This window comes from Colossoma macropomum, unplaced genomic scaffold (assembly GCF_904425465.1).
Source record: "Colossoma macropomum unplaced genomic scaffold, Colossoma_macropomum, whole genome shotgun sequence".
Classification (NCBI taxonomy): domain Eukaryota; kingdom Metazoa; phylum Chordata; class Actinopteri; order Characiformes; family Serrasalmidae; genus Colossoma; species Colossoma macropomum.
The window spans coordinates 361,630-387,701 of NW_023495958.1; the positions used below are offsets into that span (position 1 = coordinate 361,630).

A 26,072-nucleotide genomic window follows, 5' to 3' on the forward strand; every position below is an offset into this window, starting at 1 on the left:
TGCTGTAAGAAACAAAACTGGATGTGTGAACTCAAACTTCTACCTAAATACTTCAACTAAACAGTAGATTTTCATTGCTAATCTGTGTAAAGCAATAATGAGATCATTTAGAATTTAGAGAATACAGGGCTTGGACCAAGCGTGTCATTCTGAAGTCCACGTCTTTCCAAATTAGGGGCCTAAGCAGGTTTTCACTATGAGAAAACTGAACTGTATCTTCAGAAATTTCTTTCATCGCCTCCTGTGGTGAACAAAAATAGACTGTTTGGTCCTGTGTACATTTACCCCGCTGTCTCACTGATTCCTCTGAATTACGAGTCATTAAGGAGTCAAAATACAATAGTGCTACACACTGAAATGACATTGCCTAAAGTAAGTCTGCTATAAAACTTCAGACACTATTATGGACCAACACCAACTGTTATGTTGACTATTCAATGTTATCTGTTTTACCCACATAGAAAAACTATTTTCTTTAAGATTACTTAGACCCAAAGTTCCTAACATGGGATTGACACCAACTACAGAATGTTGGCACAATTTCAGAGGTTCGGGTGCGTGGAAATGTAAACTTATTAAGCAGGAAATAAACCCCTGGCAAAATGTATGTATGTGCACATTTAGATCTATTTGTTAGGTCTAACTTTTAAAAACAAAATTGTTCTTCTCCAGAGGTGGGTAGTAACGTGCCACATTTACTCGGTTACATTTACTAAAGTAACTTTTGGAGCAAACTGTACTTTTAAAACTTGTTTTTAAAAAAAGAGAACATTATACTTGAGTATATTTGTAAGGTCAAAAATGTGCTTCAATTAAATGCATCTTACATGACTTCATTTGACCAATCAAACACATTTATATGGATACTGTAAACTACAGGTACCATAGTCGTTAACTGCAGCCGGCTTGGTGGAAGAACCACAGATTTCAGTGCGTTACCAGACAGCATTGACTTATACAGCAGACCTGTGGTCTTATATTGAGGCAGTGTTTTCTCAACAGACGACCAAAACCATTAGTGTATCATGCACTGCGTACTCTGTCAACCTACAAATGTGGATCGTTAAGCATTTATGAACTCAACTTTCAACTTGAGAAAACATGTCACAGTACGTTATTGATTTGGCTGAAGGGGTGTGATGGAGTTAACAGCTCACCGTGTGGCTAACAAGCAAACAAAGAGTATCATGCATGACATTAATGTTTAAGTTGTTTTACTTTAGCTGTGATACATTAGTGAGGTTATTAGTGACCACTGAGCATGAATTGATGTGAAATAATGTTCACATCTTGAGCTGAGTCTGTTTGCCAGGGCCTTCTCTACCTGAATAGTTGTTCTTGAGCTAATCTGAAGGCCACATGAAGTCTGTAGCGATTGACTCTGCAGAAAGTTGGCGACCTCTGTGCATTATGTGCCTCAGCATCCACTGACCCCGCTCTGTCATTTTACGTGGCTGAGTTGCTGTCGTTCCCAATCGCTTCCACGTTGTTATAATACTGCTGACAGTTGACTGTGGAATATTTAGGAGTGAGGAAATTTCACAACTGGATTTGTTGCACAGACGGCATCCTATCACAGTACCACACTGGAATTCACTGAGCTCCTGAGAGCGACCCATTCGTACACAAATGTTTGTAGAAGCAGTCTGCAGGCCTAGGTGCTTGGTTTTATACACCTGTGGCGATGGAAGTGATTGGAACACCTGAATTCAATGATTTGGATGGGTGAGTGAAAACCTTTGGCTATATAGTGTATGTAGGTCCTTAAAAAGGGAAGTAGATGAGCTGCAGGTGAAAGAGATCAAGGCATCACCAGGAAACAGATCAATACTCAGGTGATGCTGACCTCTGGTGTTGAAGGTGGGTATTACACCTGACACTGTTATTATATTACCTCAGTAATAACATTTTGCTTAAAGCAAAATTCTGCAACAATTTTACCTTAAAAACAGCTTCAAAATCTTTTTGATGGGATCTTAAAACATCGACTTAAAACAGGGACAACAGCATCTCTGTCTGTTACATTGCAGGCCCAGAACACCTGCTATAGCACTAAGTAACTTTGGGGGAGCGGGCACGAAACCTCTCACAACAACTGCATAATACTATACGGCACCACATCACACATTAGCAACTATGGTTCTTCATCTAGCTATTAGAAGTAGCTCGGTATTTCCAGTGTGCACATGATGGCAGAGGCTGCCAAAAGACCAAAGCAGACACTGTTGGAGAAAGCGAGGAAGAAAAAGTCAGAGAAGACTGGACCAGAGTAAATCTCTGAACTGGCTTGTACTCATTGGCCAGCTTTTAAAAATGTATTTTATAACAAAAAAAAAAACAACTTTATAAGAATTTAATAAGTTGTATACAGTATAAAATGTGTTTGTTCTCTCACTGGGTGAGGAGGTAGAATTTACTGACTAGTCATCAGACTTGTAGATACCTACAGCACCATTGTAGGATGTGAACAGGCATGTTTACAACAGATGTAGTGATGGTTAAATGCATCATTTTTTAAATATTCTTTTAACACATTTGAATTTGAATTAGTCAGTGAGCTGAATGAGCTGTGTTGGGTCCCCAGGAGTGACTTTAGTAAACCCTGGTCTACTGTACTACAAAAACTAGTCTTAAGTGAGGAAGATTATGTCTTATTCTCTGCATCAGAGGTCATTGTTGTACCAGTGGAGTAGACAGAAATACATTTTTAGGTAGGCCTTTCAAAAATTGGGTAGGACAGTGTAGTAGATACAACTTTCAAGTGTGCTGATGTTCCACAATGCCATTACATAAGGCCTATTCCTGACAGCCATGCAGTCACCACCCTACCTATTCCAACACTTCCACACCATAGTCTGTCAATCATTCAGAATACTGGATTCACATAAACACAGACTACAAAGCAAGCATCTAGTCACCACAGGCCCATTTGCCCAAAGAAGATGGCATGACTAAGTTAAAATCAGACAGCTGTGATGTGCAAAGAGACGTAAAAATCTAAACCTAACAGCTGAAGCCAATAACGTATTGCCATGGCAGAAAAAAAAGATGGTCCATTCATGTCTTGCCTTTGATTTACTTAAGTAACATTAGCGTTAGATGTTTGGTCTGATGTTTTTTACAAAGCCCACTTTGTAGTAAACCCAAAGATAACAGCTTTTTTTTGGCGTTGCATGGGTAGAAAATGACATCAACTAAATGGATCTCATTTTTAAATGTCCCTAGTTAATCATTTAACCACAGCTGGGGCTTCAAATTGGAGCTTACATGAAATGTTCAGAAAAGCATATTCTACTGTATTGTGACAATTTATAACAAACTGAAAGACCATGGCGGACAGCAACAGTTGTGAAGTAGTGATTGGAGGAATGAGGAAATAAGGCAGAGCTTGGCAGGGACAGTAATGATTTGATTAGGGATAATGCAATGGCAGCACTCACAGACACCAAATCAAATTTCATTATCTTAAAAAAATTTGACTAAATAAATATTGTTGCTCCATTTGAATGATTAGGCCAGTGCTAAGTTACTGTAGGAATAAAAAAGACAGTGATGCTGATGTGGTTGTAAGCTGAGATGTTGTGAGATGAGAAAATCGATGTGTTGATGTGTTACAGTTTTTAATGTTGAGGTGGTGCTCTTCATTGGCAAAAACACCTTTCCCTGTGTACAGCTCCCCACGGTACCAACAACATACGAATTTCCTTCCCCAACCAGCCAGCCTGACCACATGACCACAGCATATGACCCAGTCAGCGTAGCTCACTGGTTTGAACAGCACAAGTCACTATTACTTAAAACAATGACAGACCCAAGATTATAATTGCAACATATGATTACAATATGATTGCACAACAACATCTATCATAATAAACAAACTATTTGTCTGGTTAAGCGCTTCAAAACATTAGGAAAGCAGCATGATTTCCTGCGACAGCTACACCATGCATCTCTGAGCTGATGTGTGCAGCAAAAAGACCACATATATACATGAGGCCTGTTTTCACACCACTGTGCTTAAAAGGTCCTCTGACGTTATTTCCTGTCCGGCCTGGGTTTCATTAGTGAACTCCAGTGAACACTGCGATTCTGTACTGAAGTGTTAACTGGAGTGTTAACACTGCAGATTCTGTACTGAAGGTTTAGCGGAGTATTAGAGAAACAGAGAGAGAGAGAGAGAGAGAGAGAGAATGGCAGAGGGAATCTATGATGATGTGAGCAGTGTTGAGCTGACTGAAGCAGACAGAGGAGAGAGAGTGGAGAAGACGGTGGCGATTTATATGAGTGCAGACGCTGTTAGAGCTCAGGAGACCAACACACAGAGGGGGACAACAACTCAGCAGACAGGTAGAGTAACTCTCAGTGCACAAACTCTCAGTGTGTTCACAACGAAAACTTCTTCTAAGTTAATTCACTCTTTATCAGACGTTAGAACAGGAATCAGATGTTCCAGACTGGCTGTGGTGTGTGTGGGGCTGCTGTGTGTTCTCCTGCTGACTACCAACATAGTGCTGTACATGTACTGTGAGTGTTTCAGTCTCAACACAAATATTTCATCTTCCAAATACAGATATACAGAATGCATCTGCTGTAATATAAAAACTGTAATACATTCTGAATGTAGATATTAGAGACCAAACCATCATAGTAAACCTCACTGCAGGGAGAGAAACTCTCTTATCCAGTATCAGAAACCTGACTGAAGAAAGAGACCAGCTAAAGAGCAGCTACCAGAATCTGACTGCAAAAAACATCTTACAAACCAAATATGATCATTTAGTGAAGCTGATTGGTGAGTGAAACACCATCCTCATAATTAATCAGCACAAATATTCATTCATGCTTCTAAAATATGTTTGTTCTCATTGCTCTGTTGTAGAGAAAAGCTGGTTTAAAGAATTGAAGAAGAACAGAAGCAGCTTTTACTTTTTCTCCTCTGAGAAGAAGAACTGGAGTGAGAGCAGGCAGGATTGCAGAGAGGGAGGAGCAGATCTGGTGATCATAAACAGCAGAGAGGAACAGGTGAGAAGAGAGAGAGAGAGTGTCGGGACCAAGAGCTATCCCCTTCAACCCCAGGCCTCCAACAAAACATAATTAAAAAAGAAACCTCTTAATACTGGCTAAACACTCACGAATAACTGTCTTAAGTCTAAGTTCTCGGAAGATGTAAAAAGAAAAAAAGACTTCAGGCGTTGAGTTTGTGAAAAGAGAAAAAGGCTTCTTTATTTCAGCATCGATGATGCTCTCCGGAGACTGACTGCTCGATACAGTGTCCGGACCACTCCTTATATACCCTTATCTGGGGTGTTATGATATCATCTCAAATGTGATGTTCCATTAGTCACCATTCATAAACTTCCCCAACACTTGGCCTCCCTTAAGTTCACTGTGTACAACACTTCTTTGTTTAAAAAAGCTGGTTTCAGTCAGTTCGTACCAGTTTATCTCATCCTACAAGGCCACACTGATCCATATATCATATGGACTCACATGGCTTCACTGAGTGCACCCGCAAGTAAGGTCATTTAAGTTCATCTGCTTTTGGAAAGCCCCCAAACGGGCAGACTATGGCCTATTACTTCCTATATTACCTCTTAGTGAGAAATGAATATCCCCTTTCAGTCAATGCTTAACTATCTGATTATTGATTACATGTCTAATCTATTTACTTATTGATTAAGGGTGTATTTATTCAAAGTTTCCCATAGAGAGAGAGAGAGAGAGAGAGCAAGAGAGAGACAGAGCAAGAGAGAGAAAGAGAGAGAGAGTTTTGTTAGTTTGTTTTCTTTTTTTTCAGATGTTCCTCATTGACGAAATGAAAGAGAAGAGTTTCTGGATTGGTCTGACTGATGAAGAAGCAGAAAAGACATGGAAGTGGGTGGACGGCCAACCTCTGACTGACGAGTACGTCAAGATACAAAAAAGTAGTTGCAGTCAATATTATATATAACTTTTAATACTTCTGTGCTTCTGAGTTTATGAAGGTGTTCTTGTACAGAACTGGCACTGTTTGTATAGAGTAAAGACCCTCAGTAGCTGCTGTGAACTGGATTAATTTAAATTCTTGTTTTGTAAACATGATGATTACAGATTATTGCTGTGTCTGATTGCCAGATTCTGGAGGCCAAATGAACCCAACAATGGTGGTGGTGGTGAGGAGGACTGTGCTATTTTCACCACTGCAGACAAAGACAGTCAGGAAACATGGAACGATCTTTCCTGCTCAGGGACAGAAAACTGGATGTGTGAATTCAATCTGACAAACTTCAACCTGAATACTTCAACTAAACACCTTTAGATTTTCACTGCTAATCTTGGGATAAAAGCATAAACAGAGGCTTTAGAAGCTGTTGAACTGAAATTTAAAGAATACAGGACTTGAGCATGTTACTTTGACACAAATCATAATTCTAAATGAGAACCAACAGATGTTGTACAGATGTTTTTTGATTAATAGTACAGATGTATGTGATTAATAATTTAAGTTTTTTTTGTTAATTGTTAGTGCTTTTAAAAATAAACAAAGACATAATCAGATACTTTAGAAGCTGTTGAGCTGAAATTTAGGGAATACAGGGCTTGAGCCATTACACTTGGACACACATCATTATTTGAGTTCTAAATGAGAACGAACAGCTGTTATACTGAATATACAAATGTATGCAATTAATTATTTCATTTTTATATTGTTCATTGTTTATATTGCTTTTGAAAATCAAATGATATTGATTACATGGAGTAGACAAGGTATTTAATTGATTCCATTAAGGTTTCAAGATATTACAATGTGAACAGACACTTTTATTATCAGTTGTAGAGTTTCTGCTGTTTTAGCTGTTTCTTGCAAACACGCTGCACATTGATGAACCTCTGTTACCATGGAGACTGAAGGGATGGAGACTGAAGGGGCGGAGCCTGTACCACCATGATTGTCCATTGGCTGAATGTACTGTAGGCTGGATGTGGGGTGTGTTCAACACAAGATATATGTAGTTACATAAACACACTGTAGAAACTTTTTAAAGTCACAGGTGGTTTTGACCTGTCTACGTAATTCTCTACAAGTTTCAATCCGAGTCAGAAGTCCAAACATTTTCTCCCTGATAAGTGAACCTATGTCGCATGAGCTAAAGTGATATGATGGTTAAACTCTCTCTTAACATTCAAGGCCTACTGTATATAAAAACAGTGCAGTTTTAAGTTATAATGTGTGTGTGTTTTAAACATGAGGAAAATATAATAAAACAGCAAAAAAAAAAACCAGAAAGCTAGTAATGCAGCATGTCTCCTTCTTTGACTTACCAGAAATGAGAGTCTCCCTCTCTGCAGTGAAGGGGGTTCCAGACGGAAAAATGACTTGGATCGCACTGTCCTTTGTCCTCTTTCACATTAACATCTGCATTGAGAAAAAAAGTTTTCAAAAATTCAAAAACATGCCAGATGTCTGCTTCTTTCTAAAGTATCCTTAGTTATCAGTGACTACTTCATTGTTAAAAACTAAATCTAAGGTATTGTAACACCCTCTCTATAGGGCCTGTGGACTATGCCACCCCTTACTTTATGCCTGGAGATAAGAGGAACTCCATTAAGATGGAGCCCAACTCGGTTACTGAAGTAACATCAGCACAGTAACAGACCTAAGATCACTATGTGCAATGCAATGGAGCGGTGTAAAGCATACCGCCACTAGACTTTGCAGCAGCAGAATGTGCTCTCTGGAGTGATGAATCATATCATTGATAACTCTATTTCCATGAAATTAGAAAGGGTGTCCCAATACTTTTGTCCATACAGTGTGTGTTTATATATATATATATATACACACACACAGTGTGTACATATATGTGTACATACAAACATGTATATAAGTATATATATGGACAAAAGTACCTGGACACCCCTAATTATTGAGTTCAGGTGTTTCAGCCACACCCAGTCTTGAAAGACAAACACTGGCAGTGGAATGAGTCATACTGATGAGCTCAGTGACTTTAAACATAGCACTGTCTTAGGATGCCACCACTGCCACAAGTCAGTTTGTGAAATTTCTGTCCTGCTAGATCTGCCCCTGTCAATTGTAAGTGCTATTGTGGTGACATGGAAGCATCTAGGAGCAACAACAGCTCAGCCACGAAGCGGTAGACCACGCAAACTCACAGAGTGGGGCTGTCGAGTGCTGAAGCACACAGTGCCTATCCTCTGTTGAATCACTCACTAAAGAGTTCCAAATTGCCTCTGGAAGCAACACCACCAAAAGGCAGCTACACACAAGCCAGTCAAGTCATAGTCTTTTTTTATATAGCACTTTTTAGAACAGATGTTGTGACAGCACCAACACTCCCAGTTTACCATAATCCTCTATGTCCATGAACCTCCTAGATCTGCACCCCTTAGCTAACAGGAAAAACTAATTACCAAAGACTTGACTAAACAAGTACGGTTTTAGCCTAGACTTAAAGACTGAGGCCGTGTCTGAGTCCTGAACACTGACTGGAAGATTATTCCAAAGCTGGGGGGCTTTGTATGAGAAGACTCTCCCCCTAATGTAACTTTATTAATTCTAGGTACTAATAGCAAGTCAGCACCTTGTGATCTAAGTAGATGTGATAGTCAATAATAAGAGAGAAGTTCACTCAGGTACAGAGGGGCCGTTTAGAGCTTTATGTTAGTAAAAGAATTTTGTACTCAGTGCGGAATTTAACTGGCAACCAGTGTAGGGTTGATAAAACTGGGCTGATATGGTCAAACTTTTTTTTAGTTCTTGTAAGAACTCTGGCTGCAGTGTCTCGACTAACTGGAGTTTGTTGAGGCTTTTGCTGGAACATCCAGACAGCAGGGCATTACAGTAATCCAGCCTTGAGGTAATAAATTCATGAATTATTAGAGAGAGATTTCTTATTTTGCAATATTGCGGAGATGCAGGAAAGCTATTCCAGTAATATTTGTTATATGTGAATCGAAGGACAGATCAGGATCGAGCATAACACTAAGGCAAGGTTTTTTACAGATGTACCTGATGCAACTGCAAAACTATTAAGTTTAAGCTTTGTTTCTAGCAGCCTAAGATCAAAACGCGCAATGCCAAATGGTGTGTCTGTTAAGTTTGGTGAAGGAGGGATAACACTATGGGGTTGTTTTTCAGTGAATGGAAATCTTAACGCTTCAGCAGACCAAGACATTTTGGACAATTGTACCCTTCCAACTTTGTGGAAAAAAAGAAGCTACTGGTGTTCTCAGAACAACAGACCTCCCAAGTCCAGAGTCCAGACCTCAACATCACTGAATGTGTTTGGGATTACGTGGATGGTGAGAAGCAGGAAATGCAAGCAACAAAAAAGTCCCTGCAGATTTCTGTGAAAGCAACGTTTTGTAATAAAGGCAAAGAGTGGACGCAGTAAATACTGAACAAATTACATGCTTCTGTGTAATTTTCAAAATAATATACAATTTAATATTTTTTCTGCCTTTTTCTTGAGTCTAAAATCTAAATAACTTGTACATAAAGCCTGTTTTGACTGGAAACTAAACAAATGACCTTTGACTTTTCCAAAGTACTCATTCTCTCACTCTCTGTCTCACACATACGCTGATTAAATGGGTCTAATGTGTTCTTTCATAGCCCAAGTATCTCTGAGCTCATATGTGCAGCAGAGAGAGCACAAATATACTTGAGGCCTGTTTTCACATCTCTGTGGTTAAAAGGTCCTCTGACGTTGTTTCCTGTCCAGCCACTTCTTCATTAGTGAACTGCAGTTCATGAACTCTGCAGTTTAGTAGAGTATTAGAGAAACAGAGAGAGAGAGAGAGAGAGAGAGAGAGAGAGAGAGAGAGAGAGAGAGAGAGAGAGAGAGAATGGAAGAGGGAATCTATAATAATGTGAGCAGTGCTGAGCTGAGTGAAGCAGACAGAGGAGAGAGAGTGGAGGAGACGGTGGAGATTTATATGAGTGCAGACGCTGTTAGAGCTCAGGAGCCCAACACACAGAGGGAGACAACAACTCAGCAGACAGGTAGAGTAACTCTCAGTGCACAAACTCTCAGTGTGTTCACAACGAAAACTTCTTCTAAGTCAGTTCACTCTTTATCAGACGTTAGAACAGGAACCAGATGTTCCAGACTGGCTGTGGTGTGTGTGGGGCTGCTGTGTGTTCTCCTGCTGACCACCAAAATAGTGCTGTATATGTACTGTGAGTGTTTCAGTCTCAAACACAAATATTTCCTCTTTGAAATACGGATATGTGGAATATGCTGTAAGAAATGTATTGTTTCTCAATGTAGATATTAATCTGAAAAAGGTAAAGGATCAAACCATCATTTCTTTGAGAGCAAACTTCACTGCAGGGAGAGACCAGCTAAAGAGCAGCTACCAGATTCTGACTGAGGAGAAAGAACAGATAAACAACACTTACAGAAACCTCATTGAGGAAAATAAAATCTTACAAACCAAATATGATCATTTAGTGAAGCTGATTGGTAAGTGAAACATCACCCTCACAGTTAATAGGCAAAAGTTTTCATTCATGCTTCTAATACATCACTGTTGTCGGAAGAAAACCTTGTATCTCCAAAATGATTACAGGAGAAGGAAAAACCCTAATTTACTTTTAATGTGAATCAATGGAATCAGACTTTTTCCAAGTAATTTTGGGCCTTTTTATTTGGTCCATTCTACATGAAATTTACAGACATTGTAAAGGCCAACAGGCATTTTCAAATTATGTCAAAAACTAAAAAGAAATTGACTAAAAAGAAAATGAAGATACAAAGTTTTCTTCCAACAGCAGCGATATGTTTCTTCTCATTGCTCTGTTGTAGAGAAAAGCTGTTTTAAAGAATGGAAGAAGAACAGAAGCAGCTTTTACTTTTTCTCCTCTGAGAAGAAGAACTGGAGTGAGAGCAGACAGGACTGCAGAGAGAGAGAGAAGCAGATCTGGTGATCATAAACAGCAGAGAGGAGCAGGTGAGAAGAAAGAGAGAGAGAGAGAGAGAAACATATTAATTTGTTTCTTGTTTTTTGTTCTTTTTCTCAGATGTTCCTCATTGACCAAAAGAAAGAGAACAGTTTCTGGATTGGTCTGACTGATGAAGACACAGACAACAAATGGAAGTGGGTGGTCGGCCAACCACTGACTGATGAGTACATCAAGAGTTGCAGTCTCTATTATTCACTATTTATTCCTATATGTATTTATATTACTTAAATCTAATGTATAACTACCACAAACTATATTTCACAGACAGTTTATGAAGGTGTTCTTGTACAGAACTGACACTGTTTGTATAGGGCAAAGACCCTCAGTAGCTGCTGTGAACTGGTTTAATTTGAGTTCTTGTTTGTAAACATGTGATGATCACAGATTAAAGCTGTGTCTGATTGTCAGATTCTGGAGGAACGGTGAACCCAACAATGCTGGTGAGGAGGACTGTGCTATTTTCACCACTACGGCTGAAGACAGTCAGCGAACACGGAACGATCTTTCCTGCTCAGGGAGAGAAAACTGGATGTGCGAATTTAAACTTCCACCTAAATACTTCAACTAAACAGTAGATTTTCATCGCTAATCTGTTAAGGATAAAGAGATGATTTAATATTTGAAGAATACAGGGCTTGGACAATACTTGTTTCCAGATGTGCTGGCAACAACATCTAGGGACATTGAGAAATAGACTTCTGAAGTTGTGTGTCATTCTGTAGTCCATGTCTTTCTAATTTAGGGGCCTAAGCAGATTTTCACTATGAGAAAACTGGACCGTATCTTCAGAAATTGCTTTCGTCGCCTCCCGTTGTGAACATAAATTGTTCCAAACCAGGTATGTGTGGTCCTGTGTGCATTTCCCCCACAGTGTCACTGTTACCTCCAAATTATGAGGTCATTAAGAAGTCATAATACAAATAATGCTACACACATGCAATCCTCGACTCCCGCACACTGAAATGACTTTGCAGGAAAGTAAGTCTGCTATAAAACCTCAACCCTATTATGGACCAACACCAACTACACAAACTGAACTCTACTACTGCCAAAGCTTGGGCTACTTTGGTGAGGTTGCCGTCTTACGTTGATTATTCAGTGCACAGCAGTGTAGCGGTAGTTGTATTTCAGCTCCTAATGACCTCAGTATTTAGAAGATAAAGTGATGTTTGGAGGAAAATTGACTATACGGCCAAATTTATCACCTTTAAAACATTTCTGATTACGACAGGGCATGATGGCAGAGGTTCTTATAACGCAGTTAGTTTTGCCTGCACATAAAAACTACTTAGACCCAAAGTTCCTAATATGGGAATGACACCAACTACAGAATGACTGCACAATTTCAGAGGTCTGTGGATGAAAACATCGGCTTATTAAGCAGTAAATAAACCCCTGGTAAAACATATGAACTCTGTGTGTCTTCTCTAGAGGTGGGCAGCAATGTGCTACATTTCTGTTACATTTACTTAAGTAACATTTTGAACAAACTGTACTTTTAAAAAGTTGTTATATAAGAGACCACATTATACTCTTACTCAACTATATTTGTAAGGTTAAAAAGGTACTTTTACTCTGTAACATTCATCAACAGTCCTCTTGTTACATTTTAACATAATTTTTAATTCAATGTGTATTTTATATGCTTAATTAAACGCATCTTAGATACACTATATGGACAAAAGTATTGGGACACCTACGCATCACACCTACAGAAGCTTTTGTGACATCTCATTCTAAATCCAAAGGCATTTACACTATATTGCCAAAAGTATTCACTCACCCATCCAAATCATTGAATTCAGGTGTTCCAATCACTTCCATGGCCACAGGTGTATAAATCCAAGCACCTAGGCATGCAGACTGCTTCTACAAACATTTGTGAAAGAATGGGTCGCTCTCAGGAGCTCAGTGAATTCCAGCGTGGTACCGTGATAGGATGCCACCTGTGCAACAAGTCCAGTCGTGAAATTTTCTCGTTACTAAATATTCCACAGTCAACTGTCAGTGGTATTATAACAAAGTGGAAGTGATTGGGAACGACAGAAACTCAGTCATGAAGTGGTAGGCCACGTAAAATGACAGAGTGTGGTCAGCGGATGCTGAGGCGCATAATGCGCAAAGGTCACCAACTATCTGCAGAGTCAATCGCTACAGACCTCCAAACTTCATGTGGCCTTCAGATTAGCTCAAGAACAGTGCATAGAGAGCTTCATGGAATGGGTTTCCATGGCCGAGCAGCTGCATCCAAGCCTTACATCACCGAGTGCAACGCAAAGCGTCGAATGCAGTGGTGTAAAGCGCCGCCACTGGACTCTAGAGCAGTGGAGACGTGTTCTCTGGAGTGACGAATTGTTCTGATGAGCTCAGTGTAAAGCACGCCACCACTGAGCTCTGGAGCAGTGGGAACATATTCTGTGGTACTGATGAATCATGCTTCTCCATCTGGCAATCCGATGGACGAGTCTGGGTTTGGCGGTTGCCAGGAGAACGGTACTTTTCTGACTGCATTGTGCCAAGTGTAAAGTTTGGTGGAGGGGGGATTATGGTGTGGGGTTATTTTTCAGGAGTTGGGCTCGGCCCCTTAGTTCCAGTGAAAGGAACTCTTAATGCTTCAGCAGACCAAGAGATTTTGGTCAAATTCATGCTCCCAACTTTGTGGGAACAGTTTGGGGATGGCCCCTTCCTGTTCCAACATGACTGTGCACCAGTGCACAAAGCAAGGTCCATAAAGACATGGATGAGCGAGTTTGGTGTAGAATAAACTTGACTGGCCTGCACAGAGTCCTGAGCTCAACCCGATAGAACACCTTTGGGATGAATTAGAGCGGAGACTGCGAGCCAGGCCTTCTCATCCAACACCAGTGTCTGACCCCACAAATGTGCTTCTGGAAGAATGGTCAAAAATTCCCATAAACACACTCCTAATCCTTGTGGAAAGCCTTCCCAGAAGAGTTGAAGCTGTTATAGCTGCAAAGGGTGGGCCGACATCATATTAAACCCTATGGATTAAGAATGGGATCTCACTCAACTTCATATGCATGTGAAGGCAGACGAGCAAATACTTTTGACAGTATAGTGTATATGGAGTTTGTCCCTCATTTGCAGCTAAAACAGCTTTCACTCCTCTGGGAAACTTTCTACAAGAATGAGTGTGGAGAGTGTCTGTGGGAATTTTTGCCTGTTCATCCAGAAGAATGTTTGTGAGGTCTGACACTGATGTTGGACGAGAGGGCCTGAATCGCAATCTCCATTCTAGTTCATCCTAAAGGTGTTAGATGGGGTTGAGGTCAGGGTTCTGTGAGGGCCAGTCAAGTTTTTACACACCAAATTCACCCAGCCATGTCTTCATGGACCGTGCTTTGTACACTGGGGCACTTTACTGGAACTAAGGGCTCTAGGCCAACCCCTGAAAAACAACCCCATAGCATTAGCCCTCCTCCACCAACGGTTGGCACAGTCAGGTGGGTAATGTTCTCCTGGCATTCGCCAAACCCAGACTCGTCCATTAGACCGCCAGACAGAGAAGCATGATTCGTCAGTACCACAGAATATGTTTCCACTGCTCCAGAGCTCAGTGGTGACGTGCTTTACACTGAGCTCATCAGTACGATTCATTCTACTGCCAGTGTTTGTCTATCGAGACTGCAAGGCTATGTGTCTAATTTTATCTGCCTGTTAGCAATGGGTGTGGCTGAAACACCTGAAATCAATTATTAGGAGGGGTGTCCCAATACTTTTGTCCATATAGTGTAGTTCCATTCACCTATCAACAGCTTCTTGCATGAGTTAATTTGATCAAGCAATACGGATACTGTAAACTACAGGTACCATATTCGTTAACAGCAGCGGGATTGGTGGTAGAACCACAGATTTCAGAGTGTTGCCAGACAGCAATGGCTCAAACAGCAGACTCTGCAGCGGAAGGAGAGCACCTGTGGCCTCATATTGAGGCAGTGTTTTCTCAACAGACTACTAAACCAGTAATTATATCATGTGCTGCCTTCTCTGTCATCCTAATGAAGATCTTAGCATTCAAAACCTCAACATCCAACTTAACATGTCGCTGTAAGTTACTGATTTGGCTAATAGGGTGTGATGGAGTTAACACTAGCAAACAAACAGTCTCATGCAAGACGTTAATGTAAAGTTGTTTTACTTTAGCTATGATATATTAGTAATGTTATTAGTGACCGCTGAGCACAAATTGATGTGATTGACTGCTTGCCAGTGTCTTCTCTACCTGCGTATTTTTAATTTTTTTTTGTATTTGAATTTGAGCGACACTGTAGCCAAATTATTATTCTTCAACAGAGGGTTCATCCCAACTAACTGAAGACATATACTCAATTAATAGAGTCTAGAAAGCGAAAATCATCATCAGCTATGGAGCACTGTATAAAGAATGCCAAGGTCACAAATGCATTTTTCCACTCTTCCAAACGTAACACGGGCAATGGTAGATAAGGTGTTTGATAAGCCTAATAAGGCTGTGATTTTTAGTCTTTTTACTAGATACTTTCTTACTTTTACCTAAATAATAATGTAAATGGCTACTTTTACTTCAGTAATTATTATTTTAAAATAACAATACTTTTACTTAGAGTTCAGTGTTTGGCTACTTTTCCCACCACTGTGATCTACAGAAGGTTTCTCAGACTCTCTACATGACCATGTACGTTATCACAAAACTATTTCTACTTTCTTTTGCATCATTGAAAGTGGTTTCTTTCATTTTTTCATTCCTCTATTTTAAGCAAAGTGTGGCAAATTCTTTGAACTAGTAAAGCTAACTAATATATTGCAATACAATCTTTTTAATATTAAACTTTTGTTAAACATCAATATCCTCTGTTTCATTCTCATTTACAGAGTTATGTACATGTAGTGATTTGAAAAGGAAGTGATGCAACACGTGACTATAAGACGACACTTAAAAGGGCTAGCTGATTATATGATAAAGAGAGATGTGTTTAAAGATGTACAACAAGGCCAACTTATGCATCATGCCAAGTATGAACACACTACTGGCGGGTCAGCAGGAACTGTCATTGTGTCAAACAGTATTCAAAAAAGCCCTTAAATCATGACGGATTATAGAGAAAAAAAATGACTGATACCTAAATGTAGAAAGAGCTTAAGTGATATAATGGTTAAAATTCCCTTTTAGTATCACATACTTATCACATACTCATTTACACTCCCTTTATGTGTAAAAATGAATATGTCCATTTCAACAGATGTAACCCTCACTGCCTACATACTTCTAAGCATGCTTTCTGTTGGCATGGATGTTAACCAAACTTCCACTAGAGGGCAGTCCAGAGTCAAAGGTTTGACAAAAAACAGGACAACAGTGGAGGAGGTTGTAATAATGTACCTATTATAAAAGAGACGAAAGAGGGCGTATTCTAGACTGTGGTGGTCTGTGAGTAAATTAAAATAATTTCACATGTTGATGGAGAATTTTTTTCACTTACATTACCAATGAGAGAAATCGACATCTTGTCTCACTTGAAATATTAGCTACGCTGCCCCAGATTTCTGGTGGTACTGCTCCGTTTTGCCCGTATCCACAAGCTTTCAGGAAGTGGACACAGAATACTGCGTTAAAAACACATGCACGTTTTATTATGAAGCACTTGTTGAAATTAGTGCTGATAACTCCTTATATGACATTGTAAGTTCCATTCACAGGTGACTTTTTTCTTCAGTGGTGTTTGTGGACTGATAACCTGCTTGTAATGAAGGCTCTCCAGAGGTGTTTGAATCCATTTTTCCCTGTTTACTCAAAAAGACAGTATCAAAATCACAAAAAAAATAATCCGGAGGTAGAATTTACTGACTAGTCATCAGACTTTGTAGGATGTGAACAGGCATGTTTACAACAGATGTAGTGATGGTTAAATGCATCATTTTTTAAATATTCTTTTAACACATTTGAATTTGAATTAGTCAGTGAGCTGAATGAGCTGTGTTGGGTGTTGGGTCCCCAGGAGTGACTTTGGTAAACCCTGGTCTACTGTACTACAAAAACTGCTCTTAAGTAAGGAAGATTATGTCTTATTGTCTGCATCAGAGGTCATTGTTGTACCAGTGGAGTAGACAGAAATACATTTTTAGGTAGGCCTTTCAAAAATTGGGTAGGACAGTGTAGTAGATACAACTTTCAAGTGTGCTGATGTTCCACAATGTCATTACATAAGGCCTATTCCTGACAGCCATGCAGTCACCACCCTACCTATTCCAACACTTCCACACCATAGTCTGTCAATCATTCAGAATACTGGATTCACATAAACACAGACTACAAAGCAAGCATCTAGTCACCACAGGCACACTTGCCCAAAGAAGATGGCATGACTAAGTTAAAATCAGACAGCTGTGACAGCTGAGATGGGAAGCTGTATCTCAGCTCCAAACTGGGCAGCATAGCGCGAAAGCCCCGGTTCTCAACGACACCGAACAGACCCTAATCCTTGGCATTAAAAGTAAAAACTCCCAATTTGGGTTGAAGCTTTGACTTCGCTTGCTTGAACAATTGGAGACGAACGGACTTATTCACATTTATAAGCAGAGCAGTTGGTTTTCCCCCCACCCCTGTTCCTAGTTAATCATTTAACCACAGCTGGAGCTTCAAATTGGAGCTTACATGAAATGTTCAGAAAAGCATATTCTACTGTATTGTGACAATTTATAACAAACTGAAAGACCATGGCGGACAGCAACAGTTGTGAAGTAGTGATTGGAGGAATGAGGAAATAAGGCAGAGCTTGGCAGGGACAGTAATGATTTGATTAGGGATAATGCAATGGCAGCACTCACAGACACCAAATCAAATTTCATTATCTTAAAAAATTTGACTAAATAAATATTGTTGCTCCATTTGAATGATTAGGCCAGTGCTAAGTAACTGTAGGAATAAAAAAGACAGTCATGCTGATGTGGTTGTAAGCTGAGATGTTGTGAGATGAGAAAATCGATGTGTTGATGTGTTACAGTTTTTAATGTTGAGGTGGTGCTCTTCATTGGCAAAAACACCTTTCCCTGTGTACAGCTCCCCACGGTACCAACAACATACGAATTTCCTTCCCCAACCAGCCAGTCTGACCACATGACCACAGCATATTAGTGGTTTGAACTGCACGGGTCACTATTACTTAAAACAATGACAGACCCAAGGTTATAATTGCAACATATGATTACAATATGATTGCACAACAACATCTATCATAATAAACAAACTATTTGTCTGGTTAAGCACTTCAAAACATTTGGAAATTAGGAAAAAATTAGGATTTTTTACGACAGCTACACCATGCATCTCTGAGCTGATGTGTGCAGCAAAAAGACCACATATATACTTGAGGCCTGTTTTCACACCTCTGGTTAAAAGGTCCTCTGACGTGATTTCCTGTCCAGCCTCATTTTCATTAGTGAACTCCAGTTAACACTGCAGATTCTGTACTGAAGGTTTAGTAGAGTATTAGAAAAACAGAGAGAGAGAGAGAGAAAGAGAGAGAGAGAGAGAGAGAGAGAGAGAGAGAGAGAATGGCAGAGGGAATCTATAATAATGTGAGCAGTGTTGAGCTGAGTGAAGCAGACAGAGGAGAGAGAGTGGAGAAGACGGTGGAGATTTATATGAGTGCAGACGCTGTTAGAGCTCAGGAGACCAACATACAGAGGGAGACAACAACTCAGCAGACAGGTAGAGTAACTCTCAGTGCACAAACTCTCAGTGTGTTCACAACGAAAACTTCTTCTAAGTCAGTTCACTCTTTATCAGCTGTTAGAACCGGAATCAGATGTTCCAGACTGGCTGTGGTGTGTGTGGGGCTGCTGTGTGTTCTCCTGCTGACCACCAACATAGTGCTGTACATGTACTGTGAGTGTTTCAGTCTCAAACACAAATATTTCCTCTTTGAAATACGGATATGTGGAATACTTACAGCATAATATAAAAACTGTAATTCTTTCTGAATATAGATATTAATATAAATAAAGGACCAAACCATCATTGTAAACTTCACTGCAGTGAGAGAGACCCTCTTATCCAGTACCAGAAACCTGACTGAAGAAAGAGACCAGCTAAAGAGCAGCTACCAGAATCTGGAGAAAGAGCAGATAAACAAAACTTACAGGAACCTCACTGAGGACAATCAGTCTGTAATCATCACATGAAAAAAAATCTTTATATTCACTGCTAATCTTGGGATAAAGGCATAATCAGATACTTTTTAGAGATTTAGAGATTACAGGGCTTGAGCCATTATACTTTAACACAATTTAATTTAATTCTAAACAAGAGCCAACAGACATTATACTGAATATACAAATGTATGTGACTAATTATTTCATATTTTTATTGTTAATTTTTTATATTACTTTTGAAAATCAAATGATATTAATTGCATAGAGTGGACAATGTATTTAAATGATTTCATCAAGGTTTAAAGACATTAGAAAGTGCACAGGCACTTTCATTATAAGTTATAGAGTTTCTGCTGTTTACTGTATCTGACACACACACTGCACATTGATGAACCTCTGTTACCATGGAGACTAAAGGGGTGGAGCCTCTCACACAATTTCTGCATAATCTTTAGTTCAAACTGAACGTCTGTTTCAAAGTAATGTTCAGCTGTTGCAGGAAGCATAATTACCATGTAGGCCTTTGTTGGCCTTGCTTTGGTTTTCACACCTAAAAATGACATTGTGGGCTCTTCTGACGTTATTTCCTGTCCTGACACGTCTGCATTAGTGCACTCCAGACACTGCAGTTTATGTAGTGAAGAAGGTTGTAGTTTAGATACGAAACGTCACAAAGACAATGGTGGAGGGAATGTACGCTGGTGTGGGCAGCTTAAAGCTGAGTAAGATGGACACAGAGGAGATGACAGTGGTCATTTATTTCAGTCAAGACGCTGTTGGAGCTCAGGATACCAGCATAGAACCACAGGACATCAACACACAGGCGGAGATGAGGACACAGAAGAGTACAGGTAGAGTAACTTAAGCAGAGATGTCTGCATTATTATTAAGTGTGCTCACAATGAGAACTGAATAAAAAAGGAGGTGAATGTTTTCTTTATCAGTTGTTAGACAGTCAAGTGAAATGTTATTACTGTGAAATGGAAGCATTTATGAACAACAGCTTAACCACAAAGCGGTAGACCATGCAAACTCACAGAGCAGGGCCAGGGAGTGCTGAAGTGCACAGTGCCTATCCTCTGTTGAATCACTCACTAAAGAGTTCCAAAGTGGAAGCAAGAACTGTGCATTAGGAATTTCACAAAAAGCCGAGCAGCTACACACAAGCCAGTCAAGTCAAGTCATAGTTTTTTTTTTTTATATAGCAATTTTTACAACAGACGTTATGACAGCACAAACACTCCCAGTTTACCATAATCCTCTATGTCCATGAACCTCCTAGATCTGCACCCCTTAGCTAATGGGAAAAAACTTATTACGAAAGACTTGACTAAACAAGTAGGTTTTTGCCTAGACTTAAAGACAGGGCGAGACTGGAAGATTATTCCAAAACTGGGGGGCTTTGTATGAGATGGCTCTCCCCCCTGATGCAACTTTATTAATTCTAGGTACTAATAGTAAGTCAGCACCTTGTGATCTAAGTAGGCATGATGGTTCATAATAAGAGAAAAATTCACTGAGGTACTGAGGGGCCGTTTAGGGCTTTATATGTCAGTAAAAGAATTTTGTACTCAATGCATAATTTAACTGGCAACCAGTGTAGCTTTGATAAAACTGGGCTGATATGGTCAAACTTTCTGGTTCTTGTAAAGACTCTGACTGCAGAATCCAGAACATCCAGACAGCAGGGCATTACAGTAGTCCAGCCTTGAGGTAATAAATGCATGAAATAGCTTTTCTGCATCCTGCAGAGAGAGTGCCTTTCTTGGTTTAGCAATATTGGAAAGCTTTTCTAGTAATACTGGTCATATGTGAATCGAAGAACAGATCAGGATCGACCATAACACCAAGGCAAGGTTTTTTATAGATGTACCTGATGCAACTGATAGACTAGTAAGTTTAAGAGTTAAATTAGGCAGTTTGTTTCTAGCAGCTCAAAACACACAGTGACAAATGGTGCGTCTTTCTGGAGCAGTGGAAACACATTCAGTGGAGAAACGAATCATGCTTCTCTATCTGGCAGTCTGATGGACGAGTCTGGGTTTGGCGAGTGCCAGGAGAACATTACCTGCCTGACTGCACTGTGCCTATTTGTTAGGTCTAAATTATTAAAAACAAAATTGAACCGAGTTCTTCTCCAGAGGTGGGTAATAACGTGCCACATTTACTCTGTTACATTTACTAAAGTAACGTTTGGAACAAACTGTTCTTTTAAAAGTTGTTTTAGAAGAGAGAACATTATGCTCTTACATGAGTACATTTGTAAGGTCAAAAAAAGTATGTTTACTCTGTTCATCATCAACATTCCTCCTGTCATATTTTTAAATGTTTTTAAATTGACGTGTATTTTATGTGCTTCAATTAAACGCAGCTTACATGACTTTATTTGACCAATCAAACACATTTATATGGATACTGTAAACTACAGGTACCATAGTCGTTAACTGCAGCCGGCTTGGTGGAAGAACCACAGATTACCAGACAGCATTGGCTTCTACAGCAGACTGTGCAGTGGAAGGAGAGCACCTATGGCCTCATATTGAGCCAGAGTTTTCTCAACAGACTACAAAAACCAGTAATTATATCATGCACTGTGTACTCTGTCAACCTAAAAATGTGGATCGTTAAGCATTTATGAACTCAACATCCAACTTTAGAAAACATGTCACAGTACGTTATTGATTTGGTTTAAGGAGTGTGATGGAGTTAACAGCTTACCGTGTGGCTAACAAGCAAACAAAGAGTATCATGCATGACATTAGTGTTTAAGTTATTTTACCTTTGCTGTGATACATTAGTGAGGTTATTAGTGACCACTGAGCATAACTTGATGTGAAGTAATGTTTACATCTTGAGCTAAGTCTGTTTGCCAGGGCCTTCTGTACCTGAGTTTTTTGTTTTTTTGTTTTTTTTTGAAAAAATTTGGAACTAAGTGGTTTCTTTCATTCTTTCATTTCTCTGTTTTAAGCAAAGTGTGGGAAATTCTTGAACTAGTAAAGTAAGTAAAGTAGTGCAATATATTGCAATACAATCTCTTTCATATTAAACCTTTGTTAACCATCAATATCTTTCCTCTGCCTCATTCTAGGACTAGCTGATTATATGATAAAGATAGATGTGTTTAAAGATGTACAACAAGGCCAACTTATGTATCATGCCAAGTATGAACACACTACTGGTGGGTCAGCAGGAACTGTCATTGTGTCAAACAGTATTCAGAAAAGCCCTTAAATCATGATGGACTGTAGAGGAAAAAAAATGACTGATACCTAAATGTAGAAAGAGCTTAAGTGATATAATGGTTAAAATTCCCTTTTAGTATCGCATACTTATGTGAAATGTTCTTTCAAGGAAAAATGTGTGCCTGTTACGGCTCATTTACACTCCCTTTATGTATAATAATGAATACAACCATTTCAACCGATGTAACCCTCACTGCCTACATACTTCTAAGCATGCTTTCCGTTGGCATGGATGTTAACCAAACTTCCACTAGAGGGCAGTCCAGAGTCAAAGGTTTGACAACAGCAAACAGGGCAACAGTGGAGGAGGTTGTAATAATGTACCTATTATAAAAAGAGACAAAAGAGGGCGTAGTCTAGACTGTGGTGGTCTGTGAGTAAATTAAAATAATTTGTGACATGTTGATGGAGAATTTTTTTCACTTATATTACCAATGAGAGAAATTGACGTCACGTCTCACTTGAACTATTAGCTACGCTGCCCCAGATTTTTCAGAGAACATGTACAAATACTGATGAAATGGACTCAGAATACAGCGTTAAAAACACATGCACGTTTTACTATGAAGTCAAGCACTTGTTGAAATTAGTGCTGATAACTCCTTACATTGTAAATTCCATTCATAGGTGACTTTTTTCTTGAGCAGTGTTTGTGGACTGGTATCTTTTTGTAATGAAGGCTTTCTAGAGGTGTTTCAATCCACTTTTTCCCTTTTTTCACTTTTTTTTTTTTGTGAGATGAGAAAATCGATGTGTTGATGTGTTACAGTTTTTAATGTTGAGGTGGTGCTCTTCATTGGCAAAAACACTTCTCTCTGTGTACAGCTCCCCACGGTACCAACAACATATCAATTTCCTTCCCCAACCAGCCAGCCTGACCACATGACCACAGCATATTACCCAGTCAGCATAGCTCACTGGTTTGAACTGCACGGGTCACTATTACTTAAAACAATGACAGACCCAAGATTATAATTGCAACATATGATTACAATATGATTGCACAACAACATCTATCATAATAAACAAACTATTTGTCTGGTTAAGCGCTTCAAATCATTAGGACAGCAGCACGATTTCCTGCGACAGCTACACCATGCATCTCTGAGCTGATGTGTGCAGCAAAAAGACCACATATATACTTGAGGCCTGTTTTCACACCACTGTGCTTAAAAGGTCCTCTGACGTTATTTCCTTTCCAGCCTCGTTTTCATTAGTGAACTCCAGTGAACACTGCAGATTCTGTACTGAAGGTTTAGTAGAGTATTAGAAAAACTGAGAGCGAGAGAAAGAGAGAGAGAGAGAGAGCGAGAGAGAGAGAGAGAGAATGGCAGAGGGAATCTATGATGATGTGAGCAGTGTTGAGCTGAGTGAAGCAGACAGAGGAGAGAGAGTGGAGAAGACGGTGGAGATTTATATGAGTGCAGACGCTGTTAGAGCTCAGGAGACCAACACACAGAGGGAGACAACAACTCAGCAGACAGGTAGAGTAACTCTCAGTGCACAAACTCTCAGTGTGTTCACAATGAGAACTTCTTCTAAGTTAATTCACTCTTTATCAGACGTTAGAACAGGAATCAGATGTTCCAGACTGGCTGTGGTGTGTGTGGGGCTGCTGTGTGTTCTCCTACTGACTACCAACATAGTGCTGTACATGAACTGCGAGTATTTCAGTCTTGAACACAAATATTCTATTTGCCAAATACAGATAAACAGAATGCATATGCTGTAATATAAAAACTGTAATACTTTCTAAATGTAGATATTAGAGACCAAACCATCATAGTAAACCTCACTGCAGGGAGAGAGACCCTCTTATCCAGTATCAGAAACCTGACTGAAGAAAGAGACCAGCTAAAGAGCAGCTACCAGAATCTGACTGCGAAAAACATCTTACAAACCAAATATGATCATTTAGTGAAGCTGATTGGTGAGTGAAACACCATCCTCACAATTAATCAGCACAAATATTCCTTCATGCTTCTAAAATATGTTTGTTCTCATTGCTCTGTTGTAGAGAAAAGCTGTTTTAAAGAATGGAAGAAGAACAGAAGCAGCTTTTACTTTTTCTCCTCTGAGAAGAAGAGCTGGAGTGAGAGCAGACAGGACTGCAGAGAGAGAGGAGCAGATCTGGTGATCATAAACAGCAGAGAGGAACAGGTGAGAAGAGAGAGCGAGAGAGAGTGTCGGGACCAAGAGCTATCCCCTTCAACCCCAGGCCTCCACCAAAACATTATTAAAAAAGAAACCTCTTAATACTGGCTAAACACTCACAAATAACTGTCTTAAGTCTAAGTTCTCGGAAGATGTAAAAAGAAAAAAAGACTTCAGGCGTTGAATTTGTGGAAAGAGAAAATAGCTTCTTTCTTATCTGGGGTGTTATGATGTCACCTCAAACTTGATGTTCCATTAGTCCCCATTCTTAAACTTCCCCAACACTTGGCCTCCCTTAAGTTCACTGTGTACAACACTTCCTTGTTTAAAAAAGCGGGTTTCAGTCAGTTCATACCAGTTTATCTCATCCTACAAGGCCACACTGATCCATATATCATATGGACTCATATGGCTTCACTGAGTGCACCCACAAGTAAGCTCATCTAAGTTCATCTGCTTTTGGAAAGCCCCCGAACGGGCAGACTATGGCCTAATACTTCCTATATTACCTCTTAGTGAGAAATGAATATCCCCTTTCAGTCAATGCTTAACTATCTGATTATTGATTACATGTCTAATCTATTTACTTATTGATTAAGGGTGTATTTATTCAAAGTTTCCCATAGAGAGAGAGAGAGCAAGAGAGAGAGTGAGTGCAAGAGAGAGAGAGAGTTTTGTTAGTTTGTTTTCATTTTTCTCAGATGTTCCTCATTGACGAAATGAAAGAGAAGAGTTTCTGGATTGGTCTGACTGATGAAGAGGCAGAAAACACATGGAAGTGGGTGGACGGCCAACCACTGACTGATAAGTACGTGAAGTGTTGCAGTCAATATAATACATTATTTTTTCACTTTTCCAGTCATTATTTTGCTGTATTCAATCTATATTTAAAGTAAAACTACCATTTTCTCTGAGAGTTTATAAAGGTGTTGTTGTACAGAACTGACACTGTTTGTATAGAGTAAAGATCCTCAGTAGCTGCTGTGAACTGGTTTAATTTGAGTTCTTGTTTTGTAAACATGTGATGATTACAGATTAATGCTGTGTCTGATTGCCAGATTCTGGAGGAACAGTGAACCCAACAATGGTGGTGGTGGTGAGGAGGACTGTGCTGTTTTCACTGCAGACAGTGACGGTCAGCGAACATGGAACGATCTTTCCTGCTCAGGGACAGAAAACTGGATGTGTGAATTCAATCTGACGAACTTCCACCTGAATACTTCAACTAAACACCATTAGATTTTCACTGCTAATCTTGGGATAAAGGCATAATCAGATACTTTTTAAACTGTTGAGCTGAAATTTAGAGATTACAGGGCTTGAGCCATTATACTTTAACACAATTTAATTTAGTTCTAAACAAGAGCCAACAGACATTATACTGAATATACAAATGTATGTGATTAATTATTTCATATTTTTATTGTTAATTTTTTATATTACTTTTGAAAATCAAATGATATTAATTGCATAGAGTGGACAATGTATTTAAATGATTCCATCAAGGTTTAAAGACATTAGAAAGTGCACAGACACTTTTATTATAAGTTATA

The 26,072-nt window shown here is 39.4% G+C and overlaps 1 protein-coding gene across 1 annotated transcript; it reads left to right on the forward strand.

The window, feature by feature from the left end:
* Window positions 1-458: 458 nt before the first annotated feature.
* Window positions 459-25,783, forward strand: LOC118803756. Its single transcript, XM_036564244.1, has 15 exons — window positions 459-4,524; window positions 4,625-4,792; window positions 4,880-5,022; window positions 5,798-5,904; window positions 6,115-6,278; window positions 7,532-7,614; window positions 11,030-11,136; window positions 11,381-11,454; window positions 17,974-18,038; window positions 18,485-18,680; window positions 18,759-18,857; window positions 24,128-24,295; window positions 24,383-24,525; window positions 25,221-25,327; window positions 25,578-25,783. Exons 1-15 carry the CDS (start codon window positions 4,191-4,193, stop codon window positions 25,756-25,758), a joined length of 2,139 nt encoding a protein of 712 aa, XP_036420137.1. The 5' UTR covers window positions 459-4,190; the 3' UTR covers window positions 25,759-25,783.
* Window positions 25,784-26,072: the final 289 nt, after the last annotated feature.

What these genes read in the sequence shown, in the direction of transcription:
- LOC118803756 (XM_036564244.1), top strand. Translation starts at nt 4,191, where the DNA reads ATGGCAGAGGGAATCTATGATGATGTGAGCAGTGTTGAGCTGACTGAA. An exon ending in TAAACAGCAGAGAGGAACAG is followed by an intron (nt 5,023 to 5,797) that starts GTGAGAAGAGAG and finishes CTTTTTTTTCAG; the next exon opens with ATGTTCCTCATTGACGAAAT. An exon ending in GGCCAACCACTGACTGATAA is followed by an intron (nt 25,328 to 25,577) that starts GTACGTGAAGTG and finishes TCTGATTGCCAG; the next exon opens with ATTCTGGAGGAACAGTGAAC.